General features: G+C 46.7%; 1 protein-coding gene across 8 annotated transcripts in view; it reads right to left on the reverse strand.

The window, feature by feature from the left end:
* HHAT (hedgehog acyltransferase) overlaps nucleotides 1-18,707 on the reverse strand; it is a 352,361-nt gene that overhangs the window by 258,275 nt on the left and 75,379 nt on the right. For 7 of the 8 annotated variants that reach the window (XR_009730102.1, XR_009730101.1, XM_061383599.1 and 4 more), the window contains 2 exons: nucleotides 17,068-17,283; nucleotides 5,713-5,884 (listed from right to left, as the gene is read on the reverse strand). Coding sequence is in view for 6 of the 8 variants with exons in the window: in XM_061383599.1 (XP_061239583.1) it covers nucleotides 5,713-5,884; nucleotides 17,068-17,283 (388 nt within the window). In the remaining 2 variants the exon portion in view is untranslated. The remainder of the gene's footprint in view (nucleotides 1-5,712; nucleotides 5,885-17,067; nucleotides 17,284-18,707) is intronic. The other variant, XM_061383603.1, reaches the window with a different exon arrangement.

An 18,707-nucleotide genomic window follows, 5' to 3' on the forward strand; every position in this document is an offset into this window, starting at 1 on the left:
ACACACACAAGAAGCAAAAGGAATCCCCAGGATAACGAAGAAAGGAATTTCCCTGGACAGCAGTTAAGCAGCAGGCCTGGAAATCAACAAACCCAGATGGAGACAGGACAGAAGGCTCCCGGGAAGGCTTAAAGATGTCCAGCATCTATCCTGCTGTGTTCAGGGAATTCCCCATCTTTGTCTTTGTCGTGGGTGCAGTCTTCCTTCTACTAGAAAAGTAGACTCTGCTGGACACTTGCCTCCCCAGACTCCCCTCCACTCCACTTAGGCTCGACAGGGACACTCTGGTGGCACTGCCACTAACAATGGCACCCCAAGGCCAGTGCCGATGTGGACAGTTCGGGGTACAGAGAACGGTGCCAGCAGCAGCTGTCCTGAGGGCAGTGGCCCCCTCGCAGAGGAGCTCAGTGGCATAATCTGGGCTTGGATTCCTGGCTGCCTGCCCCGAATTCAGGTGTCCAGCCCTCCCTGTGATTCTGTGAACTACCTACCTACCCAATTTCCTTTGAAGGCATTTGATTTTCTGCATCAATCATCCAAAGTTGTTTTTTTACTACTTCCAAGGAAGAAACTGACTGATTAACAAGCAGATATTAGAGGGGAAAGCTAGGAAATCTTGATTATCTGGATTCCTGGAGCCTTAAGGCAGTAAAAATCCAGCTAGTAATAATCAGCGAGACTCTGGAAGTTCCACGCACCGTGTTGAAACTGCTAATCAAATCATAATTGTGTGTAATCACCTAGAACGAAGCAGCTATTGAAAGCAAGGCTCTGAGCGACCAAGGGGACACTTCCATGGAAAACTGCTGTGATGGAAACCATGCTATCCTAATCAAATCTTCCTCCAGGAAGGAATGGCTTATTATCCCAGTCGACGGAAATGTGACCAGAAAAACTCTCAGCTGTTAGCTGCTTTGGGGACCGCCTCCTCGAGAAAGCTGCCTCATCCAAGGTCACACCCCCTTCTGACACAGCCCACATCCAGTGACTAAAGGACACGTGGGCCTAAAGGCCTGTCTCCTTCATTTCACTTAGGATAACTCTTAAGGATACACTGGGGTCTCAAAGAGTTGAACATGACTGAGCGACTGAACTGAACTGAATATTACAAGAAAACTACATGTCGATATCTCTCATGAACATACACACAAAAATTCAACAAAATATTAGCAAATCAATCCATCAATATATAAAAACAATTAAACACCATGAAATATGAGATTTATCCAAGTATGCAAGACTGATTCAACATCTGAAAATCAGTTAATGCAATCCATCACATCAACAAGCTAGAGAAGAAAAAATGGCTAATATCAATATATGCAAAAAAGAAGCATTTGACAAAATCCAACACCCATTCATGACAAAAAAAAAAAAAAAACTCTCAGCAAACTAGGAATAGAAAGGAACTTCCTCAACTTAGTAAAAAAGCATCTACAAAAAACCTACAGGTAACATAATACTTAACGGCAAGAAAATAGAAGCTTTCTAGTTTGAGACTAAATTAAAAACATCATACTTGATGGTGAAAGGAAGAAGCCAAGGCTGCCCCTTCTCACCATTCCTTTTCCATATAATACTGGAAGTCCTATGTATTTTTGGAAGGAAGAAATTACTCTTGCTTAAAGATGACATGAGTGTCAATGTAGAAAATCCCAAAGAAACAATTACAACAACAACAAAATCTCCTGGAATAAAAATTGTAGAAAGGTTACAGAAGACAACGTTAATATATTAAAGTCAATCACTTTCCTATTTACTGACAATAAACAAATAGAATTTGAAACTAAAAACATAGTACTATTTACATTAATACCAAAAAATATTTAGGTATAAATATGAGAAAATATATGCAAGTTATATATGAGGAAAACTATAAAATTCTGAAGAAAAACTGAAGTCTGAAGAAAAAGAAATTGAAGAAAAACTAAATAAATAGACAGCCAGTTTGTGGAAAGAAAAGCTCACGATATCAAGATATTAATTCCTCCATACTCCATCTAGAGATTCAATGCAATCCAAATAAAAATCCTAGCAAGTTATTTTCTGGATATCAACAAACTGATTCTAAAGTTTATATGCAGAGGCAAAAGACCCAGAATAATCTACCTGCACTGGAAGGAAAGACGAGAGGTGAAGGCCTGCCCCTATCTGCCTCACTTTCAAGACTTACTTTACTTTCAAGACTTACTTTAAAGCTACATTCATCAAGACAGTGTGATACTGGTGAAAGAATAAACAAAAAGATCAATGGAACCAAACAGAGAGCCCAGAAATAGACTCATCAATATAAATACAGTCGATCGATCTTTGACAAAGGAGCAAAGACAATACAACGGGGCAAAGACAGTGTTTTTAACAAATGATGCTGGAAGAAATTCACGTCTAATTTCTTACACCTTCACAAAAGTTAACTTGAAATAGCCCATAGACCTAAACATAAAGCACACAACTCTAAAACCCTTAGACGATAACACAGGAGGAAGCCTAGGTGACCGCAGACATGGCGGCAGCTTTTTAAGACGTAACACCAAACTCTTAGATGATAACACAGGAGGAAGCCTAGGTGACCTCAGACAAGGTGGTGGCTTTTTAAGATATAACGCCAAATGTAAGATCGATGAAGGATAACTGATAAGCTAGACTTTATAAAAATTAAAACTTTTGCTCTGTTAAAGACACTGTCAAGAAAATGAGAAGATAAGCCACAGACTGGGAGAAAATATTTGAAAAGAGACATCTGGTAAAGGATTGGCCTCTAAAATATACAAAGAACCATTAAAACTCAACAGTTAAAAAAGGAACAATCCAATTTAAAAATGGGCAAAGACCTGAACAGACAGCTCACCAAAGAAGATATGCAGAGAGCAAATAAGCATACAAGAAGATGTTCTACATTATGTTACTAGAGAATTGCAAATTAAAGCAACAATGAGATACTGCTACACAGCTATTAGAATGGCCACAATCCAAAGTACTGACAACACCAAGTACTGACAAATATGTGAAACCGGCTCTCGTGCATTGTTGGTAAGAACACAAAATGATACAACCACTTTATAAAACTAAAAAAAAAAAAAAAAAAGCTAGTTTGGGGAAAAAACCGCCAGTTAGTCAGTTTCTTACAAAAATAAGCATATTCTTACCATAAAACCAAGCCATTGCAGTTATTTATTGGTATTTACTCAAAGGACTTGAAAACGTACAGGCTCATAAAAACCTGCATGTGGATGCTTGTAGCAAATTTATTCATAACCGCGACGCTTAGAATCAACTGAGACATACTTCAGTAGACAAACAGATAAACGCTGTTACATCCAGATAATGCAATATTATTCAGCACTAACATTAAATGAGCTATCAAACCATAAAAAGCCATGGAGGAGCCCTGAGTTGCATATTACTACGTGAGAGATGTCAACCTGAAAAGCTACATACTATGATTCCAACCACACAACATTCTGGAAAAGGTAAAAGTATGGAGACATTAACAAGACCAGTGGTTGCCAGGATTAAAGGGGAGGGAGCGATGAACAGAGCGCTGGGGACTGTCAGGGCTGTGAAACTCCTCTGCGTGTATCACAGCAGAGGACACATGTCGTCACACATCCGGCACAGCCTGCGGACTGTATGACACTGAGTCAGTTCTAATACACAGAGGGGCTCTGGGTGATGGCATGTCGCGGTACGCTCATCTCCGGTAACGTGTACTCTGGTGGGAACACTGGTACTGCGGGAGGCTGTGCACGTGCGGGTCAGGGGACAGATGGGAAATCCCTGAACTGAGCTATCAGTTTTGCTCTAACCCTAAACTGGCTCTAAGAATAAATTTTTTTTTATTTAAAAAAAAAAAAGAAAGGGAATGATAAACCCCAAGATCAGGTTACTTTGTGGAGGGGGGTGAAAAGTGATGGCATTGTGGGTACAAACTAAGGACTTCTAGGATTCTGGTTAGTTCTTCAGTTGAGTGATAGGTGCCCAAATGGATCACTGATGACTTTTCTTAGTCACTGGAGTTACCACCCTTAGCGTTGACCTTAAGATACTAGCTGTCTGAGACAACAGCTCTTCCTTACTGTTTAAGCACCATTTCGAGTTTTGCTATCCAGTTTTCATAGTTAAAATCATCCAAATGGATAATCTCCTAATTTGGATGCAGTACAATCAGGATCTGATTTAGCACAGCCATCATTTAATCCTATTTTGTTTGCCTAAGTATATCATTAAAGCCTTAGATTATTAGTTACTTTCAACTATGAAAAAAAAGGATTTTCTTTGGGAAGAAGAGACTCTCATTAAAACAACTCAGCATTTTCCCAATCCTGAAAGGCATCTTCCTTGAAAACATTCTGATTAAGCCTATGTGATAACAAGGGCAATCAAGACTTCTCTTTAAAAAAAAAAAAAATCTATAAATCACCAAACAGATAAGGAGTCAGGCCATTACTCTTGCCCCCGGCAGAGAGCAGCTTAATCTGACCGGAAGATCACCCATTTCCCAACGGAGCCCCAGGCTGGAGGTCAGACCACACAGCTGAATTCAGCCACCACGGAAGCTCTTGAAAGGAACACAAACAAAGAAACAGGAGATTTTGTTCAGAAAGGAGCATGTTCTCTGCTGTTTTTGCCAGAGGAATAAAGAACAGTGGCATATACACAGAGAAGTCTTATCCTAGAGACTTAATTGGGTGTCCTGCTGAGGAAATAAGACCTCCACCCCACCTATGAGCAGATATAAAGAAATGGGTGCTGTGCTTAGCTGCTCGGTCATGTCCAACTCTTTGCAACCCCATGGACTGTAGCCTGCCAGGCTCCTCTGTCCTTGGGGGTTCTCCAGGCAAGAATACTGGAATGGGTTGCCATGCCCTCCTCCAAAAGAAATGGGTAGATAAGAAATAAGGGCCAACAGAGGGGCCTACATGAGCATGTACCATTAATTCTACCTACCAGACATGGTTTCACTTAACCTTCCAGACAATCCTGCAAAGGTGAGTCTGCTCACTGAACAGGTGAAGATGCAGAGAGTTGCGGCAAACTGTCAAAGGCTGCCCACTAGCGGCTGATGGAGCCAAGGTTCAAACCTACAGCTGACTGTGAATGGATAAAGAAGATGTGGTGTATATAGTTTATACAAATACATACATACACACACACATGCATACATACACACACTCACACACATACACACACTCACACACACACACACACACACACACACACACACACACACACACGTATATGTACAACCAAATCACTTTGCTATACACCTGAAACTAATACAACGTTGTAAACCAACTACACTTCAATTTGAAAATAAAGCCTGTATCTGTCTGACTCTAAAGCTTTACACTCTGCTTTACATCGTATACGAAAACAAGGATGACTACAGAACTCGGTCTTACAGCACCAGCTCTTAGCAGGGACTCCTGTCAAGTGCAGTGCTGGCCACACCAGGAAGATGCAGACCCAGCTGAGCTTAGCAGGAATTCCATCAGGAAGAGGGGCTGCTACCATCCTCGGCTCCCAGCCCACAAACCTGGCCCTCACCTCTGTCGGCCACTTCACGCATGCGTCATCTTGGCCACAAGAGGAATGTGGTTAAAAAATACAGGGTTTGCTGAAGGTAACCACACCCCTGTCTGCTCTCTGACCAGCTTCCCCGTGAAGCTCGCTCCTGACGCTTGTTCTACCGCCGGCGATCTCTCCAGTTACCTAAGGTCCAGCTCGAGACGGCCCTCAGGAGGGAGGCACTGCTGTAGATGGCGTGCATGTACATGAGATGAACCATCAGCTCTGCCAGCCACCAGTAGAAGAGGAGACGGCCCAGCCCCAAGGCAAGGATGGAGAGGCTGGTCTTCGGCGAGCTCTGCTCCTGCTGCTGCATCTAAAGGGGAAACGAAAGAAGTCATCGGATGGCGCCACCGTTTTTAAAACCTTTCAGAGTCCCCCAGGCAACTTTTTTTATAAGTTCTCATTATCGCTGTTATCTCCGAATGGAGGGTTGGTTTAGTTTGCCTTGGAAACACTCTGTGCTCTTGGATGAAAAGAATTATGTCCGATAAATCTCATATGATATCACATATACGTGGAATCTTAAGAAATGATACAAATGAACTTATTTAGAACACAGAAACAGACTCCCAGACATAGAAACCAAGCTTATGGTTACCAAAGGGGAAAGGGGGGCGGGGGGTGGTGGATAAATTAACAGTTTGGGATTAACAGACACACACTACTATATATAAAATAGATAATAGACAAGGACCTACTGTATAGCACAGAGAACTATATTCAGTATGTTGTAATAACCTATAAAGGAAAAGAATCTTAAAAAGAGTAAACAAATAGACAGCTAGTGGTAAAGAACCCACCTGCCAGTACAGGAGACATAGAGACGTGGGTTTGATCCCTGGAAGGGGGGAAGGCCCCCTGCAGGAGGGAATGGCAACCCACTCCAGTGTTCTTGCCTGGAGAATCCCATGGACAGAGGAGCCTGGCAGGCTACAGTCCACAGGGTCGCAAAGAGTCGGACACGACTGAAGTGACTGAGCACATGTAACTGAATCATTTGCTGTATACCTGAAACTACTGCAAACACTGTAAATCAAGTTATGTTTCAATTAAAGTCTTTTAAAAGTCACATCCGAGTTAGAATACTCTATCCCAGAGAAAGAATATAGCTTGTGGGGGCCGCAAGCTAGCCCAACGCCGAGGCCCAAGAAGGGATTCTGCACCCTCCACCCCAGCAGCAGCCCTGCAAAAATCCAGGGCAGAGGGCAATTCCTGATGTATCCTAGACCAACACACAAAAACAACAGAGAGACTTCCTTGGTAGTTGAGTGGCTAAGACTCTGCACTCCCAGTGCCGGGGGCCCTAGTGTGATCCACAATCAGGGAATTTAGATCCTGCATGCTGCAATGAAGACCCGGTGCAATCAAAAAACAAGCCAAAGCAAACAAACAAAAAACCAAGGGAGCGTACATAAGTTTTCTGGATGTTACACTGACATGATTTTATTAGGCTGAAGGCTGCCTTGAAATGCAGAGGGGACGTGGATGCCTTAATTGCAAACTTGTAGCTACACACATTGGCGGGCAGAGGATATGGACTCAATTCAGCCTTTGACAAGTACGGCTCCAGACACCGCAGAAACTAGGGAGGCCGGCCCTGGGGAAAGTGACCTGGGCATGCTTCTCTGACTTCTCCTCTCCTCTAACCATCAGGGCGCGCTGGGTCCCACTGCAGCCAGGAGGGGCTGCAGGCACAGCCCTGAGAGGTGACGGGTGACCTACACTCCCAGGAATTCATTTTTATTCCATTCTTGAGCATATACATGATACATCAGGAATTGCCCTCTGCCCTGGATTTTTGCAGGGTTGCTGCTGGGGTGGAGGGTGCAGAATCCTTTCTTGGGCCTCGGCGTTAGGCTAGCTTGTGGTCTCAAACTGTCCTCTTCCAGCAAGAAGCCAGACCAAGAAATTCGGGCTGGCACAGTGAAACTGCAATCACCTGCGTGGATGGCTTTCCCCCTTTTGTCATCCACTGGGTTAGCTACACCCAGGAGAGCTGTTGATTTAACTTTTTTAATGTAAGACGATCAAACTACAGGAATTTCCTTTTTCCTTTCATTTTCTTCAGCTCACCTGAGAAAGATAACGTGTTAGGAAACAAAGTATTAATAATGGCTTTGAAAGACCCATGCCACCAGGTCTGCCAGGGGAGTGCTGGCTGGCGAGGTTATCCAGGGAGCTAAGCCTCAGCTTGCAGCCTGGCACGGATCACAGTTCACTGTAATTACAGCCACATCCAGTGCAATGCCCCGCCGCTTTCCTTCTCCAGGAATAACTGAGGGTGGTTTTCATCTGAATCCTTACCTCAAGCGTGCCTGCTCTGCGAGACCCTACAAAGTCCACAGCAGAGCATCAGTGAGCCAGTGAATGGCAAAATCCTCAGTTAAGAGACCCCCGAGCTGCCTGATCCCTCGTGTCTGCATTACTTGAGCAGAAAAAGGCAATCACGAAAGGTCCAACAGGAGGGGCTTGGGGCTTGGTTACGTGCACAAGCGCACCTCAATCGTACATAGTCACAAAACACTATTGTTTGATACCTATCTGCATAAATCATGAAAGGCTGGAGAGAGAGAGAGAGAGACACCAAAATGGCAGCAGTGATGGTAATCTTTGGATGGTAAGGGTCTTCAGTTATTTTAAACTGTTACTATTTCTGTAACTGGGGGGAGTAATGCAAGTTTATAATAGCGTGAAGGCATTGGTCCTCTCCACTAGAGAGACAAGCGCTCTGCTTCCGCACCCTTCTTGTCAAAAATGCTTTGGGGAGCACGGCATCCTCAACAAGAAGGCCTGCCTCTCTCTCTCTTCTGCGCCAGCCCCATCTTTATTTCTCCTTACCGTCCCACTTTGGGGCTTCCCTGGCGGCTCAGTGGTAAAGAACCCGCTTGCCATTCAGGAGACTCAGGTTCAATCCCTGGGTTGGGAAGATCCCCTGCAGAAGGAAATAACAACCTACTCCAGTATTCTTGCCTGGAAAAACCCACGGAAAGAGGAGCCTGGTGGGCTACTGTCCATGGGATCGCAAAGAGTCAGATACAACTTAGTGAAAAACAACAACTACCTTCCCACCTCACTCAGAGATTTTCTTAGCTATACGCTAAGTTCCCCTTTGTTCATAATCAATCCTTTTCTAGCTCAAAATTCAAAAAGACACATACACCCCAATATTCATTGCAGCACTATCTACAATAGCCAGGACATGGAAGCAATCTAGATATCCATCAACAGATGGATGGATAAAAAAAGATATGGTACATATATTACACAGTGGAATATTATTTGGCCATTAAAAAGAACAAATTTGGGTCCTTTGAAGAGACACAGATGGACCTAGAGACTATCATACAGAGTGGAGTAAGAAAGAGGAAAACAAATACCGTCTAACAAAGCAAACTCATTCGGACTTAATGAGCATCAGCAAATGAAGAAATAATGACGAACAGAGTGTCCATCAGTCTGTGGCAGCTAGAACAGTTCACACCAAGGCAATCAGCTGAGCCAAGACCCAAGAGGCCCCTAACTCCACTCTAGGCCAGTGGGCGGGGCCTTTCTTGGTGCCAGACTTTCGGAGGAAAGCAGCTTCCCTGATTGAACGTGATAACAACTCACAAGCAGAACTGACCGAAGACCATCTTTGCACAACTGTCTCCGGCTTCTAAATAAGCAATGGTGCACATGCCCTGCAGGCCCATGAGCAGACAGCTAAGCCCCCAGCTCAGGTCCCCCTGAGGACCAGAGCTGCACCTGTGGTCTCGGGGCACCACTGGCTGTGCAGCCCTGTTCCCGGGAGCAGAGAAGAGACAGGAGAGCCTCTGCCGGATCAGGACAAAGGACCCCGCCAGGCGATCGGGAAAGTCTGGCCAATTGCCTGCAGCTCAGGCGACCACATGCCACGGACAGCCCAGAGGCCCTCCTTTCCTTCCCCAAACAAGGCACCATCTAGAGGGACCCGAAGATCTGTAATTAGGAAGAAACACAAGGTGCGTTGTGTGCCTGACTGGCTTCCAGCTAATGACTTACCTACGTTCCCCAGGGCCCAGCTTCCTCCCCAGGCTGAAAAAGGCATAATTATGCGGCACCCCAGGACCAGAAGGGCTGGGCTTTTCTCTGCAGTGCTGCCGTTTTGATGCTGGGTGCCTCCCCAGTCAGAGTATGAGAAATGTCTGTTCCTTAATTGCACCAGCAAACGCAGCAGAAGGAAAACAACCCAGTTTTTCACTCTATTTGTTTTTACTTTAAAAAGAATGGATATCAGCTTTTCTTTAGAGTCGTGTCATTATCACAATCCCTGTATACCTTCCATCGAGTTGTCTCCCTTTTATTTAAAAAACTGCATCTGTCCCTTGTCGATCCGGCAGGAAGAAAAGACGCACCACACACAGCTCGCCTAACGAGCAGGGCTGCTCATTATTCAACCTCGGCATGCAAAGCATTTCACCAGAGATGTTTTAAACCGAGGTCAGTGCCAACCTTAAGACCACTGGAAACTGCCGCCAATGGGAATTTTTAGTGAAGACTCCACGAAAAAACACACATTAACTCATCTGCAAAGTGCATTGTAAAACACATTATCTTTTAAAACCTCATTTCATGCAAATTGCATAAAAAGGAATATCAAAGCCTTTCAGAGATATTCTAATGATTCAAGGTGACAGTTCTCAAAGCTGAAAGGTTCTTTCACACGTGAATAATACCCACATTGGAGAGCACCAGAGAAGCCTTCCCAGACACAGCTGTTCAACCGAGTCACCTCCGCTCCAGCCTCTGCACTTGGCTCCAGGGCACTGCGGCCCAAGTCTCGTTGCTTTATAACAAGGGCGTTTCTCTCCAGCCCACAGTCTCAGGCCACACCCCTTCCCCAATAAGTGATTCCCTAGTCAGACCCTCACTGCATCCAGACCAAGGCAGGTGGTACCCACTGGTGTCTGCCAGAACAGCAAATGGAGCCTAAAGTCGGGGTAGCGGCCGCAGGACTGGGACCTGGCCTGGCCAGCTTGAGTGTCCAGACCCACACGTCCACCACGTCACACTGCATCCTCACTCTAATTCCTGTGAGGGTCACCGAGCTGGCAACAAGGCTCCAGTCTTCATTCCCCCTACCCCAACATGCACTCTATTAGCCTCTCTTTGCCTCCGTGTTACTGTCTATGAAGTGGGAATAACAATGTCTTACTCCTTGGGCTGTTGCTAGGATAAAACATGTTAGAACATGGAAAGCCTGGTTGGGGTGAGTACTCAGTGAGTATTCCTCATGGTCAGCATCACTGCAGGTGCCTTCTGGAGCCTACCCCAAACCCTGAGTGGTCTGACTGGGGCAGTGACTGCCAGCGCTGGTGGCTCAGGGACTGGGCCCACCCCTGCAGCCACGGCCTGCATCTATCCTCCGCTGACCTCCTCTGAGGCCTGGGATGGCCCCTGCCCAGAATCGTGCCCAGAATGGCCCCCACTGCCGCCCTCACCTACCAGCCCGGACCCCAGGGCCTCGGGTCTGACATAAACAGATGTTAGTTCTCACCCGTGGGAGCCTCCCCAGGTGAGACCTGAAACCGGCCCCTGGTTCCCAGAGGACAGTCCAGTTCAGTTCAGTCACTCAGTCATGTCCGACTCCCTGCGACCCCATGAACCGCAGCACGCCAGGCCTCCCTGTCCATCACCAACTCCCGGAGTTCACTCAAACTCACGTCCATCGAGTTGATGATGCCATCCAGCCATCTCATCCTCTGTTGTCCCCTTCTCCTCCTGCCCTCAATCTTTCCCAGCATCAGGGTCTTTTCCAGTAAGTCAGCTCTTCGCATCAGGTGGCCAAAGTATTGCAGTTTCAGCTTCAACTTCAGTCCTTCCAATGAGCACCCAGGACTGATCTCCTTTAGGATGGACTGGTTGGATCTCCTTGCAGTCCAAGGGACTCTCAAGAGTCTTCTCCAACACCACAGGTCAAAAGCTTCAATTCTTCGGTGCTTAGCTTTCTTTACAGTCCAACTCTCACATCCATACGTGACCATTGGAAAAATCAAAGCCTTGACTAGACGGACCTTTGTCAGCAAAGTAACGTCTCTGCTTTTTAATATGCTATCTAGGTTGGTCATAACTTTCCGTCCAAGGAGTAAGTGTCTTTTAATTTCATGGCTTCAATCACCATCTGCAGTGATTTGGGAGCCCAGAAAAATACAGTCAGCCACTGTTTCCCCACCTCATTTCCCATAAAGTGATGGGACCGGATGCCATGATCTTCGTTTTCTGAATGTTGAGCTTTAAGCCAACTTTTTCACTCTCCTCTTTCACTTTCATCAAGAGGCTCTTTAGTTCCCCTTCACTTTCTGCCATAAGGGTGGTGTCATCTGCATATCTGAGGTTATTGATCTTTCTCCCGGCAATCTTGATTTCAGCTTGTGCTTCCTCCAGCCCAGCATTTATAAGGATAGACCAAAGAAACAAGTGGGCTGCTTGGACCGGCAGGGCAGGATTAATAACCCAGGGAGCTGACAGGCAGGCCTCGTAGTGGGTGTCACAACACCAGCAGATCTCTGCATCCACCAGCAGAATTTTAAAGTTGAAACAGAGGCCTGTTCTGGGTTTAGTCACGTAGGGAGTTCAGCTGGTCTGAACGACACCTTCCTCTCTCAAGGTCAAACCTATGCCCCAGAAATGGCTCCCAGCCTGAGAATGGTGGGCAGAAAGTACATTCCAAGGGCAGGGGAGGGGTGAGGAGCCTCTGACTGCCCAGGTCCAGACTGAGGGTCAACCAGTCATCCCAGCCTTTCAGTGACCTCCTCCAACAACATACTCCAGAAATGACGCTCAGTTTTGGATAACAGTAACGACAATAACAGGGTGTACAACACGTCAAGCCACATTATCTAGATGAAATCATTTAGTCCTTACAACAATCCTATCTAGGGGGTATTATTATTTTTTCCATCATACTGATAAAAGGAAATGCAGTCACAAATAAGGTGAGTAACTCACCAAATGCTCTCAAGCCAAAGCAGAGCAGGGATTCAAACCCTGTAACTAAAGGGCTGGGCTCAGGAGTTTTGCTCTTAACCATCAACCACGTTCCCTATTTAAGCACTGTCTTCCCCTCAGGGCTTCCCTCATAGCTCAGTTGGTAAAGAATCCGCCTGCAACACAGGAGATACTGGTTCGATTCCTGGGTTGGGACAATCCTCTGGAGAAGGGATAGGCTACCCACTCCAGTAATCTTGGGCTTCCCTGGTAGCTCAGCTAGTGAAGAATCCACCTGTACTGTAGGAGACCTGGGCTCAATCCCTGGGTTGGAAAGATCCCCTGGAGAAGGGAAAGGTTACCCACTCCAGTATTCTTGCCTAGAGAATTCCATGGACTGTATAGTCCATGGGCTCGCAAAGAGTTGGACACGACTGAGTGACTTTCACTTTCACTTTCTTCCCCTTGGGGCAGGAGCACAAGGAAAGTCCCCCCCAGTGCCCCCCAACACATACAGCAGCTCCTCACTGCATAAGTCAGCCTGCTCAGAGTAGGATGGGGTGGCCCCAGGCTCCAAGCTCAGCAAATAAACAGCATTTCCTGCCTTTGCCTAGACCTCCCCCACACTGTCCCCCACCTTACCCCTGGCTCGTTTTCTGAGTTCCACAGACCCCTGGGAGAAACACAAACGAGGCCCATATTTCTCCAACTCCAAACGCCATCAGAGATGACCTTTGAGTTAACACTGGGGCCTGTTGACAGGCCCAGTTTTCCCTGTTGGTGATTGATGTGTACATATATCACATGCCATGTATTACAGAGGCTCCTCTTCTATGCTTGTTTCATCTTGGGTATGTAAATTTACACACTAAAGGAAAAAAAAAAAAAACTGAGCGAAAGAAGTCTCAGGTGGACCTACTGCTACTGCTGCTAAGTCGCTTCAGTCATGTCCGACTCTGTGCGACCCCATAGACGGCAGCCCACCAGGCTCCCCCGTCCCTGGGATTCTCCAGAACACTGGAGTGGGTTGCCATTTCCTTCTCCAATGCATGAAAGTGAAAAGTGAAAGTGAAGTAGCTCAGTCGTGTCTGACTCTTAGCGACCCCATGGACTGCAGCCTACCAGGCTCCTCCGTCCATGGGATTTTCCAGGGAAGAGTACTGGAGAGGGGTGTCATCGCCTTCTCCGAAAGAAGTCTCGGGTGGACCTAAGGCTCTCATTTTAACCACTGTGGTTTGCTGGGCTGGGTGGGTTTCCACAGTGAGGCTCTGCTGCCCCCTGGTGGCAAGTCTCCTCCTGTTCTTCAGAGTCTGGGCACGCTGGCCTGAGAGGCTAAGGACCAAAATTTCAACTCTACCGTCTCCTGTGACATTCACTCATTCGCGCAAGCACTTGTTCAGAGCATACCTTGATTACAAGCTCTGCCGGCCAGCTTTTCTCCATCCCCTCCCAGTCTTTCCCCTCCCGGCGTCTCTGATGGAATCCTTTCACTCTATGAGGTCAGCTCCTTAGTAGTTTAACTGCTCTCCTTTTAGACCCGTTTTTCTCATAGGAGTTGAGTGCCCATAAACACCCCCAGCAACCACAGAAATCGCTTGTCTTTTTATTGCCCTGTACCTTATTAAACATCTTGCCATTTCTAAGCTGACTTTTCCAGGAATCCTCCCAGATTACAAAGAAAGGCTTCAATTTGCCTCTTTGCGTTTCTGCTTTCTGCAACTGCTACCATTTAGAAAGGGGTAAAAAAAAGAGAAAGAATAGACAGAGGTGCAGCCCAGAGTCTCCATACCTGAGTCCCTATTGGCAGAAACTCGAGAGAATGAGAGCCTGTGGCTAAGGATTCAGGTGAGCGATGCTCTCAGAGCTCGTCTCTATGTGACAGATTCAGGACCCTGCAACCCACCTCTCAAATTCCCTCAAGACTCTACAGGGGACAGTCAGAAAGGAGGAGACAAGAACTAAAAAGAATGGTGATCTGCCAAACAGAGAAGTGATCCCACAGGGATAAGCTCCTTAATGGATAAGAGGCGGTTTGGAAAATAATTTGTTTCCTCTTAATGGGTTTAGTCTATGTTTCTCTGAGAAAGATCATCTGTCTTCAAGGAAGGGTGGGGGTGTGCTGTGGGTATTTAGTCCAAAAGCTATTGACTGCAATGTTAAAATTTAAAACTTACAATGGCCGTGCCGTGCATGCACAGTCAGTCGCTTCTGACTCTCTGCGACCCCATATACTGCAGCCCCCAGGCTCCTCTGTCCGTGGGATTTCCCAGGCAAGAATCCTGGAGTGGGTTGCTGTTTCCTTCTCCAACAAGGAGGTTGTTAAAGAGACATAATGTGGATGAACTGAACCCACCCTACACTGGGCCTACCCCACCCCGATCCTCTAAGGAGGGTCTCCACCTCCAGAGAAGAAGTTCCTCTTCTGAAAAAACTTAGGAAAGTGATTCTCCACCTCGCAGCATCAGGACCACACTCTGGAGCCCCGCTCCCAGGGTTCTGATTCAGTAGGTCTGGGGCAGGGCCTGAGAATCTGCACGTCTGATGAGTTCCCACGTGAGGCTGCAGCCACGGGTCCAGGGACCCCACTTTAAGAGTCACTGAGTCGGTAGCCATTGAAAAGAGTGAAATAGACCATGTGCAGCGACACGGATGGGCCTAGAGATGGTCACACGGAGTGAAGTAAGTCAGACAGAGAAGGAAAATTATCATATGACATCCCTTCCATGTGGAATCTAAAAAGATATGATACAAATGAACTTACAAAACAGAAAGAGACTCACAGACTTAGAAAACAAACTTACGGTCGCTGGGGGAAAAGGAATAGTTGGGAACTTTGGGAAGGTCATGTACACACTGCTGTATTCAAAATGGATAACCAGCCAGGGCCTGTTGCATAGCACATGAAATGCTGCTCAGTGTTGCACGGCAGCCTGGATGGGAGACGGATGTGGGGAGAATGGCATGTGTGTGCATGGCTGAGTCTCTTCACTGTCTACCTGAAACTACCAGAGCATTGTTAATCAGCTATACCCCAAAACAAAATAAAAAGTTTAAAGTTTGAAAAAAAAAAGAATCACTGAGTTGGAAGATCAGCTGCCATCACTAAACCACCTCTGGCTTTTACACAACAACTTTAACCGTGATTTTCAAACATGGATTTTAAATTCCTCCATGGCAAAAGAATGCTCCCAGGTAACCCAAATTGAAGTATGAGAAACCATATGCTAAACATATCAATACATCCACCTAGAATATCAATTTCCCTTAAACATTTGCGGAGAGGGAAAAAGTTTAATGATTTAACTGGCAATTTTTAAGCATTAAGTTATTGTTTAATGCAGAAATGTAATGTTTTGAATACAATGTGAAATTTTTAAGGCAAAATAAGGGATTTCTAAGCACCCTCCTATTTGTGCAGGGGGCACCTTGTGGGGTGTCCCCTCCAGAAGTGTGAAACAGTGCTGCTGGCCCTGCTCTTCAACGTGTCCAGGCCCCCCGTGTGTGCATGTGTACACACGTGTGTGCCTACACACACACGTGCAAGCACTTACTATTCTCACCTCCATGAGGATTCTTTCGTTGGGGGGTGGGGGCAGGAATATTCTTGGAGAAACCCTGTTTTTAGGCATCACTGATTACTCATACTTTGGGTGCATTAACCTAGTACACAGCTTCCACGAGGCTGGCTGTGGAACGAGGGAAGGAATCCAAAGCAGGAGGGGAAATGAGGTGGGAATGATGAAGGCAGCTTGCTGTGAGCCTCGGACAAGACTGCTGTCCAGGAGGCAGGAGCGGTCCTGGGCAGAAAGAGACACCCAGACCTGAAGACACACCACTGCACGGCCTTCAAACCCCCTTCAACCCCACTCTGTCATCCCACCCAGGTTCCCCTGAACAATCCCCCAGCCACGGAAGAGCTACTTCATAAGGAGTCTGTGAAAATAAAAGGGCACCAACTATTTGCCAACCAACAGCTTAGTCAGTGTCTCCTTCCATTTTCCCAGTAAGTCCATGAAAACCCGGTTTTCTTTCTCTGGGGCTGGCCTGCCTGGGATGCCCACCCCAGGTTCCTGGCGGTGCCCAGTAATTACTTCTGGCTGCCACAGTCCACTGGGAATCTGGGTGGGGGGCCCTACAGCCCACATACACAAGAGACATGGTGACCTTCATTCGAAGGCTTATTTCCGCACAGTATTTCACTCTTATCAGAATTCACGACAATAACGTGTGTTATACATTTGTGGGCAACCAAGTATGGGCTTCCTGGTGGCTCCACGGTAAAGAATCCACCTGCCAATGCAGGAGACATGGGTTCAATCCCTGCGTCAGAAGATCCTCTGGAGAAGGAAATGGCAACCCACTCCAGGATTCTTGCCCGGAGAATCCCACGGACAGAGGAGCCTGGTGGGCTACCGTCCATGGGGTTGCAAAGAGTCAGACACGACTGAGCGACTCAACAAAAACAGTATGAAAAGACTCACGAGTGATCACATAAACAAGGACAGAAGCATCACGGGCAGGAACGCCCATGCAATCCTCGAAAGGCTCTACCTGCGCGATGAACTCCGGGAAGCTGAGGACGGGCCCGTTGTGGAAGACTGGGTAGTAGAAGACGTAGGCGAGCATCCAGGGGAGGGAGTAGAAGGGCCGCTCGGCCGGCGGGGGCTGCCAGCACAGCTCCAGGCTGAAGCTGGTGTAGTACAGACAGCGCACGGTCAGCGTGAACTGCAGCAAGTAGTACTCGTTCTCGGTCTTGTACCACCCTCTCTGCGAAGTCACAAGGAGAGAACAACCCTTGAGTGTCAAGCACAGCCATCCAATCTCCGGGGGAGGAGATCTCTTCCACAGGCAGAGCGGCTGTCCCACCCCGGGAGCCGAGAACCACCGAGCAGCTGGTAAACGTCATGCATCATCAGAGAAAGCAGTTAACAAGCAACGAGCAGAAGAGTGTCCCTAACATAGGCCATCGGCTTCGCGTTAAGCCTGATGCAACAGAGGACGAGGGTTTTCCCAGATACGCATCCGTGGGACACACCAGTGCATAGCACGGAGATTAGCTACATCCAAGGGGTACTCTGACCCCTTCCACAACTCTGAAGACACGGAGAGACCTATCCAGACAGATCTTGGGACTCTGGGGGCTCAGCTCCAGATCTCCGCAATAAAGGGAACCTTGCTATAAAATGAGTTGCACAGTTTGCTTGGTTTCCCATTTGTACATAAAAGCTAGGTTTACACTATATTACAGCTTACTACAGGGGTCCCCAACCCCTAGGCCACAGCCCACTGTTGGTCCGTGGGCAGGAACCGGGCCCACAGCAGGAGGGGAAGGCAGGTGAGCTAGCGAAGCTTCACGTGTATTTAAAGCCACTTCCCACGGCTCCTGTTACCACCTGAGCCCCGCCTGCTGTCAGACCAGCTGCATTAGGTAATCACAGGAGCGCGAGCCCTACTGCGAAGTGTGCGTGCCAGGGTCCGAGGCTGCACACTCCTCGTGAGAATCTGACGCCCGATGATCTGAGGTGGAGCTGAGCTGGTGACGCCAGTGCTGGGGAGTGCGCAGGAATAAAGTACACAAGAATGGTGTGCCGGGAAACCAATTTGTTAGAAGAGTAATCCCCACGAAGCACAATAAAATGATGTGTGTCTGTAAATGTCACGTGGGATTTATGTCTTCAACAGATTTTTCCTCTGGCTCTCTGTCATTAATTTGGCTTCACATGTAGCGGAGGACTATTTTCCAAACAAGCTTTAGAGACACATCATCAAAAGAAATAGTCCCTGCCCTCAATGAACCTGAATTCTCACACAGGAAACAGGTATACAAGACAGCATGAAATAAGAAATAACAAGTATGTACAAAACTAGGTGAAGAACAAAAGACTAAAAGCAACTGTGATGAAATCTTGATACTACTAAGGGAGTAAAATTATGGATCACTTTATAATCTATTTTTCTACATTTTCCATATTTTCTAAAATATATACGTATTGTTTTTTAATGAGAAAACCAGGTGATGAAAATAGATACAAAAGATAGAATTGGGACAAAGGACAGAGTAGTTCATTTGACCCATGAGAGCCTTTCAAGGCTTTACACAGAAAAATTAAGCACTGAACAGAGTTTCTACTCCATGTCCAGGACTTCAGCAGACACCAAGAAAAATCAAGAAAACTGCACGTGTGAAAGTA

The sequence above is a fragment of the Bos javanicus genome, chromosome 16 (assembly GCF_032452875.1).
Source record: "Bos javanicus breed banteng chromosome 16, ARS-OSU_banteng_1.0, whole genome shotgun sequence".
NCBI lineage: Eukaryota > Metazoa > Chordata > Mammalia > Artiodactyla > Bovidae > Bos > Bos javanicus.